This window comes from Myotis davidii, unplaced genomic scaffold (assembly GCF_000327345.1).
Source record: "Myotis davidii unplaced genomic scaffold, ASM32734v1 scaffold44, whole genome shotgun sequence".
NCBI lineage: Eukaryota > Metazoa > Chordata > Mammalia > Chiroptera > Vespertilionidae > Myotis > Myotis davidii.
In genome coordinates, this window is record NW_006299705.1 from 5,382,547 (window position 1) to 5,398,803 (window position 16,257).

The following is a 16,257-nucleotide window of genomic DNA, read 5'->3' on the forward strand; positions in this document are numbered from 1 at the left end:
GCGAGTTCTGACCAAAGCCAGACAGTCCCGCTTCTCCCGTTTGAGTCTGGGTCCCTAGAGACTTGACCGGCTCTGGAGCTCAGAGTCTGAAGCTCCCTCCTGATTGAAAACAACAACCATGCCCTCCGCCGCTAGCCCGCTCCGTGCGCACTTCCGCACCTGAGTATTTCACTTCAGCACTGCGACTCCTCTGAGTCTGGGTATGATACTCTCTTTCCTCCTAGTTGTAGAATTTCCACTCAGCCAGCCTTCCTGTGGTTCTGGATGATGTCCGTTCCGTCTTTTAGGTGTATTTTTGATTTGGTTGTTCAAGGCAGCAATCTCCGGCGTTAACCTATGCCACCATCTTGGGTTTTTTTTCTGTTGAAGTCTTCAGTCAGTTAAATTCTTAAGTTTGATAACAATGACTGATTTTCAAGGAATATAGCTAGTTTTATATCTTATCTTCAAGGTCTTATGAATCCATAGGTGTAACTTTAGCTGACAGTACCAAGGACATTCTGAACATATACTCAATTTCTGTGAAGTAAATTGTTTCATTCATATGTTTATTGAATGTCTACCATGGATACACCAGGGATACAAATGAATAAAACACAATCCTTGCTCCAGAAGAACCTGAGAAGTTAATGTTAACCTTCATATGTCATTTTGAAGGTAACAGGGATTTAACAGAAGAGGGAACATAATTCAGTCTGACAGCATGAAAGAAGGCTTGCCAGAGAAGGTGATGCTGGAACTTACAGAATATATACATAGAGGTTGACCAGTTGGTGGTCAAGTTAGAGGCAGAGGTCAGGTGGGAGGATGTATGGAGTGTGTGCGTCTCATGTGTATATGTAGCCATTGCAAAGGAAAGGGAGAACATTCCAAAAACAAGGAAGCAGAGACTTGCATGCAAGCAACAGCATGGTTGCTTGGTTGTATGTGGAGGAGTACAAGCAATTCAGAGTAATTGCTACAGAAGCGCAGATGAGGAGGCTGGGGAGGCCTCCTCTGATGACCATGGACTGGTCCACGTACACCATGCCACTGAAATATTTTAAGAAGGAAAATGACATGGTCGGGTTTCCTTATATGTGTCACTTATATGTGTTTGAGAGAATAACACCTGTCAGAGTAATATGTCAGCAAAGAGAAAATATCCAGTATTCCAAATCTGCAAGTCATATCTTCCCAAACACCTTTACCAGGAATTTATAAGGATATTATCAGCTAGAAATCCTTACCCTGAGCTAAACCATATATAAATCACAGATTCCATTTGAAAGGCTAAACTGGAAACCAGATGGGTCATCTAGTCCCAATCTCTCTGTATTTTAACATTGATTTTTTTAAAAAAATTTATTGTTGACATTATTACAAATGTTTCCCATTTCACCTTCCCTTGTGCTCCTCTTCACCCCGCCCCCACCCCACACTGTTACCTGTGTCCATGGGTTATGTAAGTATGCATATATATGTTCTTTGGTTAATCTCTTTCCATTCCCTCAACCCCCCTTCCCTCTGAGATCTGTCTCTCTGTTCTATGCACTGACCTATTTTGTTCATCAGTTTATTTTATTCATTCAATTCCACATATAAGTGAGATCATGTGATATTTGTCTTTAACTGGCTTATTGTGCTTAGCTAAGACCTTTAATATCGTTAAGTGAACCTCACCCATTCTACTTTACCACAGACCTCACAATTCCTTACTGTCATATTCACCACAAATTTCACACGTTTAAGTGGCCTACTTGTCCTCTATGTTTACTTGCCCCTTACTATTCTAGTACGAGGAAAGATGGAAAGCCAAATTCAAAGGAAGAACATTTTCCCTAAGTCTGAGAACAGAGCTGTCCATGTTCCAAACCTCCCTTCCACTGGAATCCCCACGATGGTCTTCTAAGAGCAAAATTGAAGAAAAAAATGAATTTTTAAATGCCCTCTACAGGGAAGAAGTCACAAATAACCTCTTGTGAATGATCACACCATTAACTCCAGCTGGTCATCTTGAAAACAGAAGTTGACAATCACAAGGGGATGGACTGGTGAACATTCTTTGTCATTAATTCTTTGCCAACAATGTTAATGCCAAGAAGAAGGAGAAAGGGCCCTAACCGGTTTGGCTCAGTGGATAGAGCATCGGCCTGCGGACTCAAGGGTCCCAGGTTCGATTCGGTCAAGGGCATGTACCTGGGTTGCGGGCACATCCCCAGTGGGGAGTGTGCAGGAGGCAGCTGATCGATGTTTCTCTCTCATCAATGTTTCTAACTCTCTGTCCCAGTCCCTTTCACTCTGTAAAAAATCAATAAAATATATTTTTAAAAAAGGAGAAAGGACTAATCTTTATTGAAGGTGGTTAGTAATGTCTTTATATCAAATGAATAGTATTTTTCTTCTTGTAAATAACCTATATCTATAATAATAAAAGCATAATATGCAAATCGACCAAATGGCCGAACAGCAGAACGACCTTCTGGACAAAGCCAGGGCTGCGAGGGCCGAGGCATCCAGGGCTGCAAAGACCTACTCTTGTACTAATTTCGTGCATCGGGCCTCCAGTTGTTATAATGCATGAAAAAAAGCTTCAGCAAATTTTTATGCTTTCTTCAAAATCTTTTCAGACATCGAGAATAAAGGTTAGTTCTTTATAAAAATTCAAGATAGGAAATTTATACTTTGTTAGAAAACTAATAAACATTCTTGGTCACTAAACTATATTTTTTATTGCATCTTGTTTAAAAATGTACAAATTGCTTTTCACTTCCTAGACAATGTATAAGTGTATATGTTACCAAATTACTAGAGCACTTTCTTATAAAGTGTTATCTGTTCACAATGATGATACAGGAAACTCTGACATCTCCAAATGGTTGTGTTACAATCCCTCACAAACTATCTTGACCTTCCAATTAACTCTTAAAAACCTAATCTAATTCCTGAGGGTTAGGGGTGGACGGTACTTAAGTCAATTGGAACTGCAACGATAAGAGGAATCCTACAACTTATAGTTTTCATCTGGAATTGTATCAATGACAAAGTGCTTCTTGTGATATCAGTCCCAGCTTTACACACAAAAGTAATCTGCCAAAATCATTCCTATTGTATTTCATATCTATAATCGTACAAGTTTTCTTCACTATTCATAAAAAAGAGAGACAAATGGCAAAGCTGTTGAGAGTATAGTTCCCCAGAGCTCTTCACAGTCATTCACTTTTTTCCTCTTTGTATCATCTTTGAAGTACAAACTGCATTTGATTCAAGATAAAGCCCCTTTTAAAATTTTAACATGTAACTAAATGACATGTAAAATTTCCAATGAAATTTAGTTTTTGAAACTGTAAAAGGATTCCTAAATCAGTTTTTAAATAGTAGCTTTCCAAAATTCTGATAATGAAGAAATCTAAAAATACAAATGGAATGAACACAGCCAGATTTCATAAATTTTAGTAAAATTGTAGTTATGCTGATTTAAAGAAAAATCAATATATTAAAAAGTAATGTTTCTGCATACATCCTTTAATAAATACTTTTTGGAAACACATAGTGGCAGAAAAATCTCTTAAACACAATAGACGATACATGCAGTACCCCCAAAATGCATAAACTCTAGCAGCACCAAGAGACTCTATCATCTAAACATTAAAGAATTAAAATATAATCAGTGCTTAAAACAGCCCATTTTTCATTCACATAATCAAACTGTTATTAACATTTATCAGTACAAAAATAGTTTCACAAGCTACTAATGTCTATATATCTGTTTATAATGCTCAAATATATAGCAGCAGTTATTTGTCATATTTATCATATATAACTGTATCTCTGAGGGCCATAAATTTATAATACACAAAATTAATAGTTTTAGTTTTCAATACTATATTTCAGTATTATATTCTAACAGCATGAGGATGCTATAAAATTAACTATTTCCAAGAGAATTTTAAATAGCTTTAAATCTTAAACACAAAAAATCCTGGAATTTATTATTATCAAGAAATAACAAATAAATCTCAGAATTCCACAGTTGATGCTATAAAGCAAATAATACTCCCTGGAATAAAAGAACAAAACCTTCCCCATATGTATATGTTAGTCTATTAGTCTATAGCTACTTTATTTAGTGTATAGCTAACCTAAGACTACTGTCTCAAATGATATCCTGAACATTCAAGTGAGCCACAGTGTATACCTGCACAGTCTCAAAAGGATATTATCATTTAGATATAATTTAATATCATTTCCCATAAGAAATTAGTAAGCGTTTTCATCCTCATCATCTGCCTCTTTTTCACATCCTTAAACTTTAAAAGCATTTAAATAGATATTAATTTATTGAAACTTATTCAACGAGAATGTTTTTGCATAGTTTATGGCAAGGACATAAAACAGTCCTATAGCACTTGACTGAGGAGTATTGAGCAGCCCATTCATTTTAAAATTTAGTTATGATGTATAATAAAAATCTAAGAAAAGAATAATTCAAGTAACCCTATAATGCCACTGAGTTAGAAAATAAAAAGTTGTATTAGCTTCATAAATAACTTTTATAAAAGTTCACAAGTAATTTTAAAGAAGTATTTGTGGATGAAATTATATGTCTGAGATTTGCCTTAAAAATAATCTCAGAAGTGGAAGAGTCTGTAGGGATAGAAATGAAACAAGAATGACCATTTTTTCATAACTGTTAAGACTAGGTGATGTATGTGTTCATGGGAGTTCATAACAGTATTCTCTCTTTCATATAATTTTGAAACTTTGTATAGATTTAAAGAGTAACAAAAATTTTTGCTTCTATCTTAAAGCTAAGTGGTATTTTTTTGAAAATACACAAAGCTAACAGAGTTTGTAAAGAACAAACTATAATTACATTACTAAAATGTTCAGGACCAAATGAAAATCAGGGTCTTCTTTTGATATGTTAACTCATGAATTAATGAGATTAAGGCATCAATTCTGAATTCTAAGAAGAGAAGAAATTGGCTAGCTAAGTAGCTATTACTATAATCAACTCTTAACTTGACTGACTAGATCACTGTTCCCTATATCCTTCCTTTAAAAACAAAAACAAACAATAGAGATTTTAACATTATGCTCCCTATTTATTAGTAAAATAGTATCAACTAGAACAGAAAAAATGTTGGCAAAATATTTTTTTGCTATTCATTCTTTTCTGTTAAAATAAGTTTCTACTCTTAATGTGAGCTTTACTCTGATGTTTCCTATTTGGCTTTATTATATTTCATTTTTCAGAATGCCATGAATAACCTAAATTAATTTTAAATTACCACAGTTTGAAAAATCCTAGATTATATAATCTCTGAGGTCTCTCCTAACTGATATTTTGGGATTCTAACATTAACTACAATATACATCATCTTTTGTCTCTGGTAAAAACCAAAACAAGGTCAGAGAATAAGTCTAAAATCCTATAGCTAAAATGTTTTTACAATAATAAGAAAACTATAAGATTATGTAATGCTTTTAACACAATTAAAAGCTTAAATTGACCTGTTAGGTTTCACTTTCAGAACTCAAATATCTCCAGGGCTAATCACCTGATTACCAATCCCAGTTAGAAACTCCAAATACCAAGGATTAGCAAAACAATAAACATTCAGAAAACTTTGGGTGCATAAAGTAAACTAGAAATAGCATTTACAGATATTAAATAAAGAAATTCTATTTCTAAATGCTACACTACTCAATGCACATGACTTGATTGTTGCAAAGAAATCAAGTTTATAATTATACTCAGTGTAGTGAAGTCTATTTATTAAATGGATATATTAAATATAATTTAATAGGAAAGGACATTTTTCTCCCTCAACATAAATATTTTTTAAAATTGCATACTAATCACATTGATCTTTAATTGTAATTGCATATTTTAAAAACCTGAATGTTTTACAAATCAGTCTTCAGATCAGAACTAAAATTTTTCATGTGTTCAGTCGTTTTTACAGCTATAGAAAAGAGAACATGCTTAATCTGCAATAGTAAAGCATGATCTCCATAATTCCAAGATATGTCTGTTTGTGCAAATTAGCATTTTTTGGAAATAAATTAGAATAGTCTCACTGTCAAATAGTTTCTATCCATTCATTCATTTAAAAAAAAACCTTACCTAATTTCTTCTTCCTGAGCCTGACCATGAAGTCCCTCAATGCTAGTCTCTAATACAGCGGTTCTCAACCTGTGGGTCGCAACCCCTTTGGCAGTCGAACAACCCTTTCATAGGGGTCGCCTAAGACCATCCTGCATATCAGATATTTACATTACGATTCATAACAGTAGCAACATTACAGTTATGAAGTAGCAACGAAAATAATTTTATGGTTGGGTCATAACATGAGGAACTGTATTTCAAGGGCCAGAAGGTTGAGAACCACTGCAATATGTTCAATCCTATGCCCCTAATATCCAACAAGTTCAGTCAAAATTAAAGGCTCTCATAAAAAAGAGTTTGGAATATCTCACCTCACAATTCTTCTGAATATGCTAAAGAATTTGATTTTTTAAAAATTGGTCCAAAAAGAGATGCCCAACAAAGAAAAATTGTTTTCTTAATTTCAATGAAAACTACCCAGTCAAAAATTGCCAAAGAAGAGTAAAAATGAACTTTAAGACATCGACTGATAGGTATTTGTTTACATTTGCAATAATGCAGTTTCATAGACCTTCTTACATTCCCAAAATCCCACAATGCGGCCCATAATTAATGTGACTGATTTGGAACACGTGTAGGATAAACTGTACCTGCTTAAAGTATATCAGATTCTTTTTTAAAATTCAGAAGCACGTGAAGATTTATTTTCTGTTAGTCGGTGTGCAAAAATAATTCTCACATTAACAGGTTTATTCTAGACGTTATCCCAATAACTTGCTTCCTTCTGTGAAATCATACCGTGAGATCACCTCTAAGACTATGGTAAGCTTAAGTTCAGAGTAGGAAATTATTTTTTTTAATTATATCCCTCAAGAACATACATGAAAATGGAAACCAGATTAACACAGGGAGCCTTTCAGCAACTGTGTTAGAAAATAAGAAGAGACTTACAATAATACATATGCTGTCTCACTGAAAAATGATTTGTACTGTTATTAGCACAGTAGCCCTTTTTTATATACAGATAAAGGAAATATTCATTCCTGCCCATCCAGGCAACTATAAATTATTAAAATCTTTCTGAGGTTAACAGAAACAGTTAAAAACATCTGACCTGGAATTTTCACTCAGGGTTATAACTTTGCAAGATTCATCCGAAACCCAAATAACTTTCCATGTTTACATATTTTACTGAATCATGATGGTTGAATTGAATTTGTACCTATGTGAAAATGGCAATGCATTCTGAGTCGGTTCAGCCCTTGACTCTGAGTTCTGGGTGACATCAGGTGTTCTTTCATCGTCTGTCCCATTGATACTTTCTGGTGTTAAAGGAGACTGAAGATCCCCGCCTGCCGATTCCTTAAAAACAAAGGGATAAAAAAAGTGTTATACTTCTACTAAAAGATACAAGATCATCTTCAAGTTAAAACTGACTCTGATGTATGCTTTCTTATGAACTATATTTCAATTAAAATTTAAATCAGACTTAAAAATGAAATTTGAAGGGGAAATAATTTCTTAAAGCAAAGCAGCTCACAAAAAACTATCTGAAACCCTAACACAATTTAGAATATAGTTGCAAAGAACTGAAACACTTTGGGGCTTACATAAGCAACTAATTAGTTAGAATAAAAGATATTCAACGAATTGCTTGAGAAGAAAGAGAAGATGGCACAAAAATGCAGGAAGATGTGAGGTTTTATTTGGGAGGGTATGACAGAAAAGTGGAGAGAGAAATCTTCAAGAAGTTTTAACTTTTTTTACCTACCCTACTTTTCAATTCTTGGAATTATTTAGAAAAACAGTCAGAAATACCTCTATAACATACATAATGATGTCAGTATATTTCAGCTTTTCTTGACTCCTACTCAAAATGGAATTATTTTTCTTCACAAAATTTTCTCTTATATCTACTTTTAATTGATCTGCCTATCAAGGTAAATTTAACGTATTCCTTAAGAAAATAAATGGAATTTAAAATGAAGCTCAAGCTGACACTTATTCTTGCATCTGCCATAAACAAATTATCCAAATTTGATATCAGAAATCAGAATGAGGGGGTCATTTGATAAATTGTTAACCAGGTGAGGTTCTAGCATGAGATAATGAAAGAGCAGCTTGGTGGACCCCTTGTGGCTGCGGGGAAATAGAACTTCACACCTGAAATATTAGGCTGTTGTTAGGGAAGAAAATGAAAATATCACTAGGGAACTGGTTAGGTATGGTCACAATTTGTCAACTTAGAATACAAGATTTCCTAAAGTAAAATCAAGGAGAATATGTGTAATACAGGGAAATGCTTCTAATTAGGAAAAAACATAGAAGAATATAAGGAAATAGCCTACGTTATGATAATTTATATACTTTACATGAAAAATCTTGCACATGAAGTGCTGGGAAGAAATATGGAAAATATTGATGTGGTGAGACTTCTTTTTTTGAGGGGGCTTATGGTTTTACACCACCGAATGCATTTTATTTCACACTTAAATATAATTTAGCTAATAGTACCACAATGCTATAAATTATATAAGCTATCAAAGATCAAAATATGACTCTCTTGATTCCACATTATCACTTAATTATTTTTTAAGTATTAATGGAACCTCTATTTCAACCTTTAATTTCACTCATTAAATCTTTCTCCTGAATCCTCTTTGTTTCCACTAACAGTCAATGCATGGATAAAGTTTATAAGATAATGTGCAACATAAAATTGTTTACAACAAAGTCAAATCATACTAAGGGAATAATGGGAACACTATCCAAAGTGACTCCTTCCAGGTCAATTATGGACAATATCATAAAAATGACAGAAAAATCTATTAATAGCACATTCAGATTTCTTTGCAAGTGCCAAGGGTTAACTCTATTTTGAGAAAAAAAATATCCAGAAAATTGCAGGCAATTAATTATTGATATAATTTATGTAAGAAAGACAATTTGGAATTCCAATCAATTCATATTCAAAGAAAAGGCTCAACTCTACATCAAAATATGGGTGAGTAAATAAACATAATAATATTGAATTTTAATTTATAAATTTTAAAGAATCTTTTAAAAATTCTTCACATTCACTGACTTTTTAGATTAACTCATCAACTACTAGTTTTGATTCCAACCAGAGAGAGCTTGTGCTATATCCCCTCCTGTCCTCTCAACCGAACCCACTTTCCACCTGCTCTTCAACCTCAAGACTAACAATCTTTGGTTTTATTTCTCTCCATACATCAGAAAGCCAATCATGTTAATTACACTCTCACTAGCATCGTCCCAATTTTCGGGTTTCCTTTATCTTTTATAACATCTATGTTGTCAATTTTAATTTCATATAAAATGAACCATCATTCCCTATTCTTATGTGCCCAAGCTACCGAGAGCTGTAAGAGAAAATATACTGTTAAATATGCTGATTGGTGCCATGAAGATAATTTTGAGCTCTGACTTTGATTATGCTCTTGAAGTGCCGAGTAATCTTTACCTACTCCATTTGACTCTTCTTTTTTTCTTTACCTAACAGCTGTTCCAAACCTCTGTTCAAGCCTTCTCTTTTTAGTTGTCCTTCCTCTCAGTGAATGACTGAATTATTCTTTCACAGAGAAACTAGAAATAAATTGGCATAGGCTTCCTCAATCTCCCTCTTATCTGTATCTGAATCCATTTTTATTCTTCCTTCCTGTCTCAGATAGAATGGCTAATTTGTTTCCATCCTCCCCCCTCACAACAGTACCTTCCGCATAATGCTCCATCTATGATCCCTTCCTTCTATTCTTCTCTTTCTCCTTCCTGACTCAATTTAAAAGTCTTAGACAAATGACAGCTAAATTGTTTTTCTAGACTCCACTGAAGAAAAATTTTGATAATATCTGATTATATAAACCTTTTATCTTTAATGCATATTCTGAGAAAAATACCTAACAAGTTAACTGGAATACAGTATTTTTACTGTGAACCATATAAAAAATTTCAGGAGTAGAACCAGTCATAACTCTTGATTTGCTATAAAATTAACTGTTTATAAGATTTCCATGGAAACATAAGAGCATAAGATCTTCCATAGAGGAAAATGTTCTAAGTTAATGTCTATTATTTAAAGAGTGATATGAAAGAAACTAACAACATGCAATTCAACCTATTGAAGATGCAACCTTGATCAAGAAAACATTAAGATTATTGGTAATACTTTCAACAATAAGGAATCATTTAAAAAAAAGATTATCTGACATGATCACACTCGGGCATCTAAGAATGGGGAAGTGGGTAACTTTGCTCTAAATGCCAGCCTGCTTTCAGAGAGGTGGGAGGGTTTGTCCATGGCACTGCTTCTCAGAGTGTGGTCCCCAGACTGACAGCATCCGCATTTCTGGAAACTTGTTAGAAATGCATATTCCTGGGCCCCATCTCAGCCTCACCAATCAGACTTCTTCGGGTGGGAACCAGCAACTTGTGTTTTAACAACTCTTCCAGGGGATTTGATACAGGCTTTATTCAATTAAGGAATTTGTGTTTTTCTAAATAACTGTTATGTGCCAGATCCTATGTCGAGGCTTTACATCATTATCTTCACCATAGCAACCACATCACCAACAACAGCTGTTAACATTAAGCATTTACTATATGCCAAGCACTTTGTAATCTTCATTCAATTCTCACAAAACCCTGTAAGAAGATAACTGTTCTTATTCCCATTTTATAGATTTTTTTAAAATAGTAACTTGCTTAAATCAGAAAACCAGATTCAAAAACAGTCTCTATTGCCATGATCGTATGACACTGTCTTAATGTCATCCTATATAATAAAAGGCTAATATGCATATTGTCCCCTCAACCGGGAGCTTGACTGGGAGTTCAACCCAGAGTTTGACCAGGGGGCAGGGCCGGCTGGCCAACCACCCATGGGCCCTCCCCCTGGCCGGCCTGGCCCCAATTGGGGCGGGCCAGCCAGACCCCACCCGTACATGAATTCATGCATTGGGCCTCTAGTTTGTTATATTAACATTGCCATTATCATACTTGTTCCTCCCAACCATCCTATAAAGCAAGTAATGAAAAACTCGTGTTACAGATATATAAGCAATTTTAGCAAGATCACACAGTGACAGAAAAAGGATTTATAACTAAGCCTGTCAGACTTGAGCACCCATACTCTTAACCACTTGTTTATCCCTCCTCAAACAAAAACAAAAGCTATGTCTAAGTGTTTATTATTATTAATTATCCCATATAACCTTCTGATCCTTTTGCTAAATTCATGAGTCATATTCTATTTTCCAGGCAGAGCATTAATTTAGCAGGTTGGGTTAAACCACTGAGAACCAAGCTCTGTTCTCTAGCTGAACAGGATCGAAGTAGCCAGCGTTCAAACACTGCAAACTAAAACAAATATTAATGACACCTGTAATGGACTGTCACAAAAAGGGGAGAAAAGAGAAGTGAAAAGAAATACTTTTTCTTTTCTTTTTTTTTTCACTATTTCTCTGGCTTCAATTAACAATCAAACTTCAAATATTTTGAAAAGATTAATTGGTGTCAATATATTTGGCTCTCAAATACTGATGAGCTTATGGTATGTCTTGGATATATCCCTTCAGTGAATGTAAACGCTTAAAGATACTCCTTCCACCAAAGAGGAGCAGGTATCTTAGCAACCTGTAGTAGTTCATGGCCAATTAAACAAAAGCAAGTTATGATTGGAGAAACAGAAACTAAGTACAAAGGCAAAATGTAACCCATTACAGTTTCATGGGAATCATTTGAGTATTCTCTTACACTACAGTCATTCACCCGAGTAACTGACGTTCCCAGCACGTACTGGTACTAAATTTTAAATAGGCTTTTATGCTTAAAAGTATCACTATACCATCAGAGCACTCAGGGAAGATAGATTCAAAGGAAATTTCAAAATTATCATTCATGTTATTCCTGGTCACTGTTAGTACAGAGATGGTATAATGAAGCTTCAATCCAGAGTAAACCTTTAGTCTGTGAGGAAATATGTACTTTAAGCATACTTGAGAGAGCTTTCCTTTCCTTTTAAAAAAAATACACACCCAAAACTCTTTACACCAGAAGGGTTTGCCAAATAGAGTTTGGTGCCAGGTTGGGGAAGGAAGTGAATAGTGAAAGTTTTCTAAAATGTCCCAATCGTTTGGCTAGTCACGAAATTCCAAGGCAATTTCTATCTACTTCCTCAAGGAAGTTTTATGTAAATCTGCTACTAATGACATCATTCCAGAGAAACATCTGTACATCTGATCTTCATAAAACTCCCAAGGAAACTTCAGAAATAATTGCTAAAGAGAAAAAGCACAAAACTGAACTCTACTCCTGTTTTCCTGAGCCTCCCCTGTCTGTGTCTCCTCTACTAGCCACACCTCAGTGACTAGCACAGAACACAAACAATAGGTCGGTCTATGCTCTATATGTACGATGGTTTTTTAAGTTGTATCCACATTTTAAAAATCTGCGTTACAATTGCTAAGCTAATCTCTCCCCACCCCCAGATTCTTGTAGACACTGGCATATAGGACAAACACCTTTCTTTCTTGACTAGTACAGATGAACTAAAGGGTACATTTCTGTGTTCACTTTGAAAATTATCTTAATTTTCCAATATGTTCTTAAGTTTGACTCTGGCATAAAGGATATCATCTAAAATGAACAAGGCTCATACATAAGAATGGAAATTAAATACCCACCTGCGAAGGTGTACTGGTAAGTTCCATCTTTTCTTGTGATTTCTCCTTTGCTAGTCGAGCAGCTTCTTTAAATTCCTGAAACTTTTCTGCAAACTGAATGTATAAAGACTATATACATTAACCAAATAAAAATAAGTTGCAATGCTCACTTTTACTTTAATTTTCTTTTATCTTTTCTATAACTGACTCTTATGCATGCAACCTACCCCTCAAATCAATTATAAGAATAATATGAAAATGACAAAAAAAGAAACCAAATACCAAAACATATGTATACTGCAAAGTACATTGACAAATCTCATTCAAAAACATCATAACATAAGTTAGAATCTGGTGTCTTACACTACAGTCATTCACTCGAGTAACTGACGTTCCCAGCACGTACTGGTACTAAATTTTAAATAGGCTTTTATGCTTAAAAGTATCACTATACCATCAGAGCACCCAGGGAAGATAGATTCAAAGGAAATTTCAAAATTATCATTCATGTTATTCCTGGTCACTGTTAGTACAGAGATGGTATAATGAAGCTTCAATCCAGAGTAAACCTTTAGTCTGTGAGGAAATATGTACTTTAAGCATACTTAAGAGAGCTTTCCTTTCCTTTATAAAAAAAATACACACCCAAAACTCTTTACACCAGAAGGGTTTGCCCATCAGTAAAGATGGGCATCCCATGTTTGTTTATCATGGAAAAAAGGGAATCTCTTAAGTATCAACTCCTAAACATCTCAGTATCTGGAGCATGCTCTTAGCTTTTACTATAATATAAACTCTTGTATTATGAAGGTATTTTATTTTCAACAATACAAACAGCAACATTTACTATTACCACTAACTGGCATTAATAAAACTTCATTTCTAAAGACTCCTAAACAGCCAATGTACAGCAGCAGAAGGAATAATATGTCTCCACAAAGGTCTTTCAGATTGATAACAATTTAAAAAATTACTGTACATAAAATGCTAATTCTTAGGAACTCACAGAAATCTATAAATGTCACAGCCACAAATACTACCTTATCTATGTGTTGGAAGCAGACACTAGTTTACCACTATTCTCAGGGAGAGTAAGTTATGGTTACACAATAACCAAATTTAAAAATCTAAAATCTCTTTTTCCTGGCCAGGTGGCCTGGTTGGAGCATCGTCCCGTACAACAAAAAGGTTTCAGGTTCAATTCCCAATCAGGGCACATACCTAGGTTGCTGGTTCAATTCCCGGTCGAGTGCATATAGGAGACAACCAATCTCTTTCTCTCTCTCTCTCTCTCTCTCTCTCTCTCTCTCTCTCTCTCTCTCTCTAATAAATAAAAAGCATATCCTGTGAGGACTAAAAAAACAAACAAAAAAACCCACCCTAAAATCTCTATGCAATTGAAACCACCTGGTTAAAGTTGGTAATAAAAATATGAAATGATCGTTCTCTCCTCAAACCCCATAAACCAACCCTGATTTCATTTCTGTCTTGGGAAGGAAAGCTTTGGTAGGAAAGGCTCATGATACTCTGATGTGCCTTTGGGAGAGAGAGGAAGATCAAAATTAGAGTTGTCATTGCAACTTTTCCTTCTTGCTTTAAATCTTTCACCCTCTCCTACAACTTGTAGATCTGGGAAGAGAATCTCTTTACTATACTTTAGTTCCTGTGCTAATTAAACAGAACAACTCCTTACAGAAAACAAAAAACAAAACTGAATGCAAAGCTTGAAAGGTCTTATTCATGTTAGTGGAATTAATTAACCATAATTAATTTCTCTTTATGTAATCTGTAGTACAGAAAGCTTTCCTTACACTCATTTAGAATTCCGCAGTAGTTAATATTTAAAACCCTTCTCAACTTCACAAAGATCTATGCTATTGCTAATTTTTAAAGATTTAAGTTTCCATGATAACAAAATACAATGCAGGAAGCACTACAAGCATAGCTGTAACTTTTCTCATACATCAACCTTAACGAGCCACCCTGTTCTAATACTACCACTTGCCCTTACTTTGAGAGGCCTCTGTCTACAATTGCCTTTAGGGGCTTCTCCAACCCCTTGCATTCATTTATATATTTTAATGATAAAACAAGTCAGAATATTTACATGTTTGCTTCATTTATATAAAATATTATACACTCCATGGGGTCCTTTACAGTCTATAACGCATCCACATTAGACTTCAAGGTTAGTCTCTTCAGAATGCTTTGTTCCAGATTAACTGTAAACTCTTGGAGCCAAATCTAGTGAATAAAAACCTGGACTTGGCTCTGAGAGCTAATAGGTTGTTTCCTGATAGTCAACCCACATGCAAAATACTAGAATTCACTACTGGTAAGGTTGGTCAAAAATATATGCTAATTTTAAGAAAGGAAAATAAAATTCTTGAAATATAAAAGCCATTCCCAGAAAAGAAGATCAAATGAGAGGAGACAGTATAATTGAACAGAATTTAATAAAATATTCCTTTATTACATTAGCTACTTTTCCACTAACCTGAAAGACACAATGAAAAACTTAATATATGGTCAAAATTACTTAAGCTCAAAAATCATTTCATGCAAGTTTAGTGAAGATATTAAGCCACATTTTAGTTCCTGTGCTAACCAAAAATTCAGCAAGTGGAATATAATTATAGTTTTATTTTATTCTTGCTATAGTCTGTAATGGATGGTTCCAAAAGAAAAATTCTAAGGTTCTGAGTAATGGCAAAAGTATTAGAATAAACGTATAATTTCCTAAGGGAATTATTTATGGAGGGACAATGCTAAACCAGATACCTATGTCCCTGTTATGTTGAAATACTTTGAATCTAAAACTCATACCTCTACTACAGTTCAAGTAATGTATTTAGAGAATTAGATGGGTATAAGAGAAATCAAAGCAGGTAACTTGGTTGTTTTAATTATCCTATAAAGAATGACTTATAGAGATCAACCAAAGGACTTGTATGCATGCTAAACAGATATTTTTAAAGGTTAAACTCCTTTTAAAAAAAAAAAGAATGACTTATAATCACCAAGGGAAAAATTAAAATAGTCTAAAAATTGAGCTTCAAACTGCAATTTATGAAAAAGATAACATTTGAAAACAAGTGTTAAGGAATGTTTATAACTAAAACAAAAGGAAACAAAGTAGCTTATTTCATACTTATTCCTTACATACTCTTTCCATGTGACATCCACTGAACTATCTAATAGTAACCTCAAGTCAATAAATATTCACAAAAAGTGTAGGACTTTTAAAAAAAATCTGAATGACCCCAACTATTTGAAGTCTCAAGCCATGAGATCCTGTGTATACTAAAACACATGTAAAATGTTTCAAATGTAGGGTTGTCCTTCTAACTGAATGCTTCAGAGAAGTTTTCAGCATAAATCTTTGGGTCTGGTGAGCGTAAAATTTGAAGAGCAAAAGTGAGCAATACTCATTTTCTTCATCATCTTAGGGAGATTGTTTCCTCTTTTCCTTACACACTCTTT

The 16,257-nt window shown here is 34.3% G+C and overlaps 1 protein-coding gene across 2 annotated transcripts in view; it reads right to left on the bottom strand.

Moving 5' to 3' along the window:
- The window catches only part of HOMER1 (homer scaffolding protein 1), an 88,158-nt gene that overhangs the window by 32,705 nt on the left and 39,196 nt on the right, over positions 1-16,257 (bottom strand). For both annotated transcript variants that reach the window (XM_006775467.2, XM_015571659.1), the window contains exons 4-5: positions 12,796-12,888; positions 7,317-7,456 (exon numbers count right to left, since the gene is read on the bottom strand). In XM_006775467.2, coding sequence (XP_006775530.1) covers positions 7,317-7,456; positions 12,796-12,888 — 233 coding nt within the window. The remainder of the gene's footprint in view (positions 1-7,316; positions 7,457-12,795; positions 12,889-16,257) is intronic.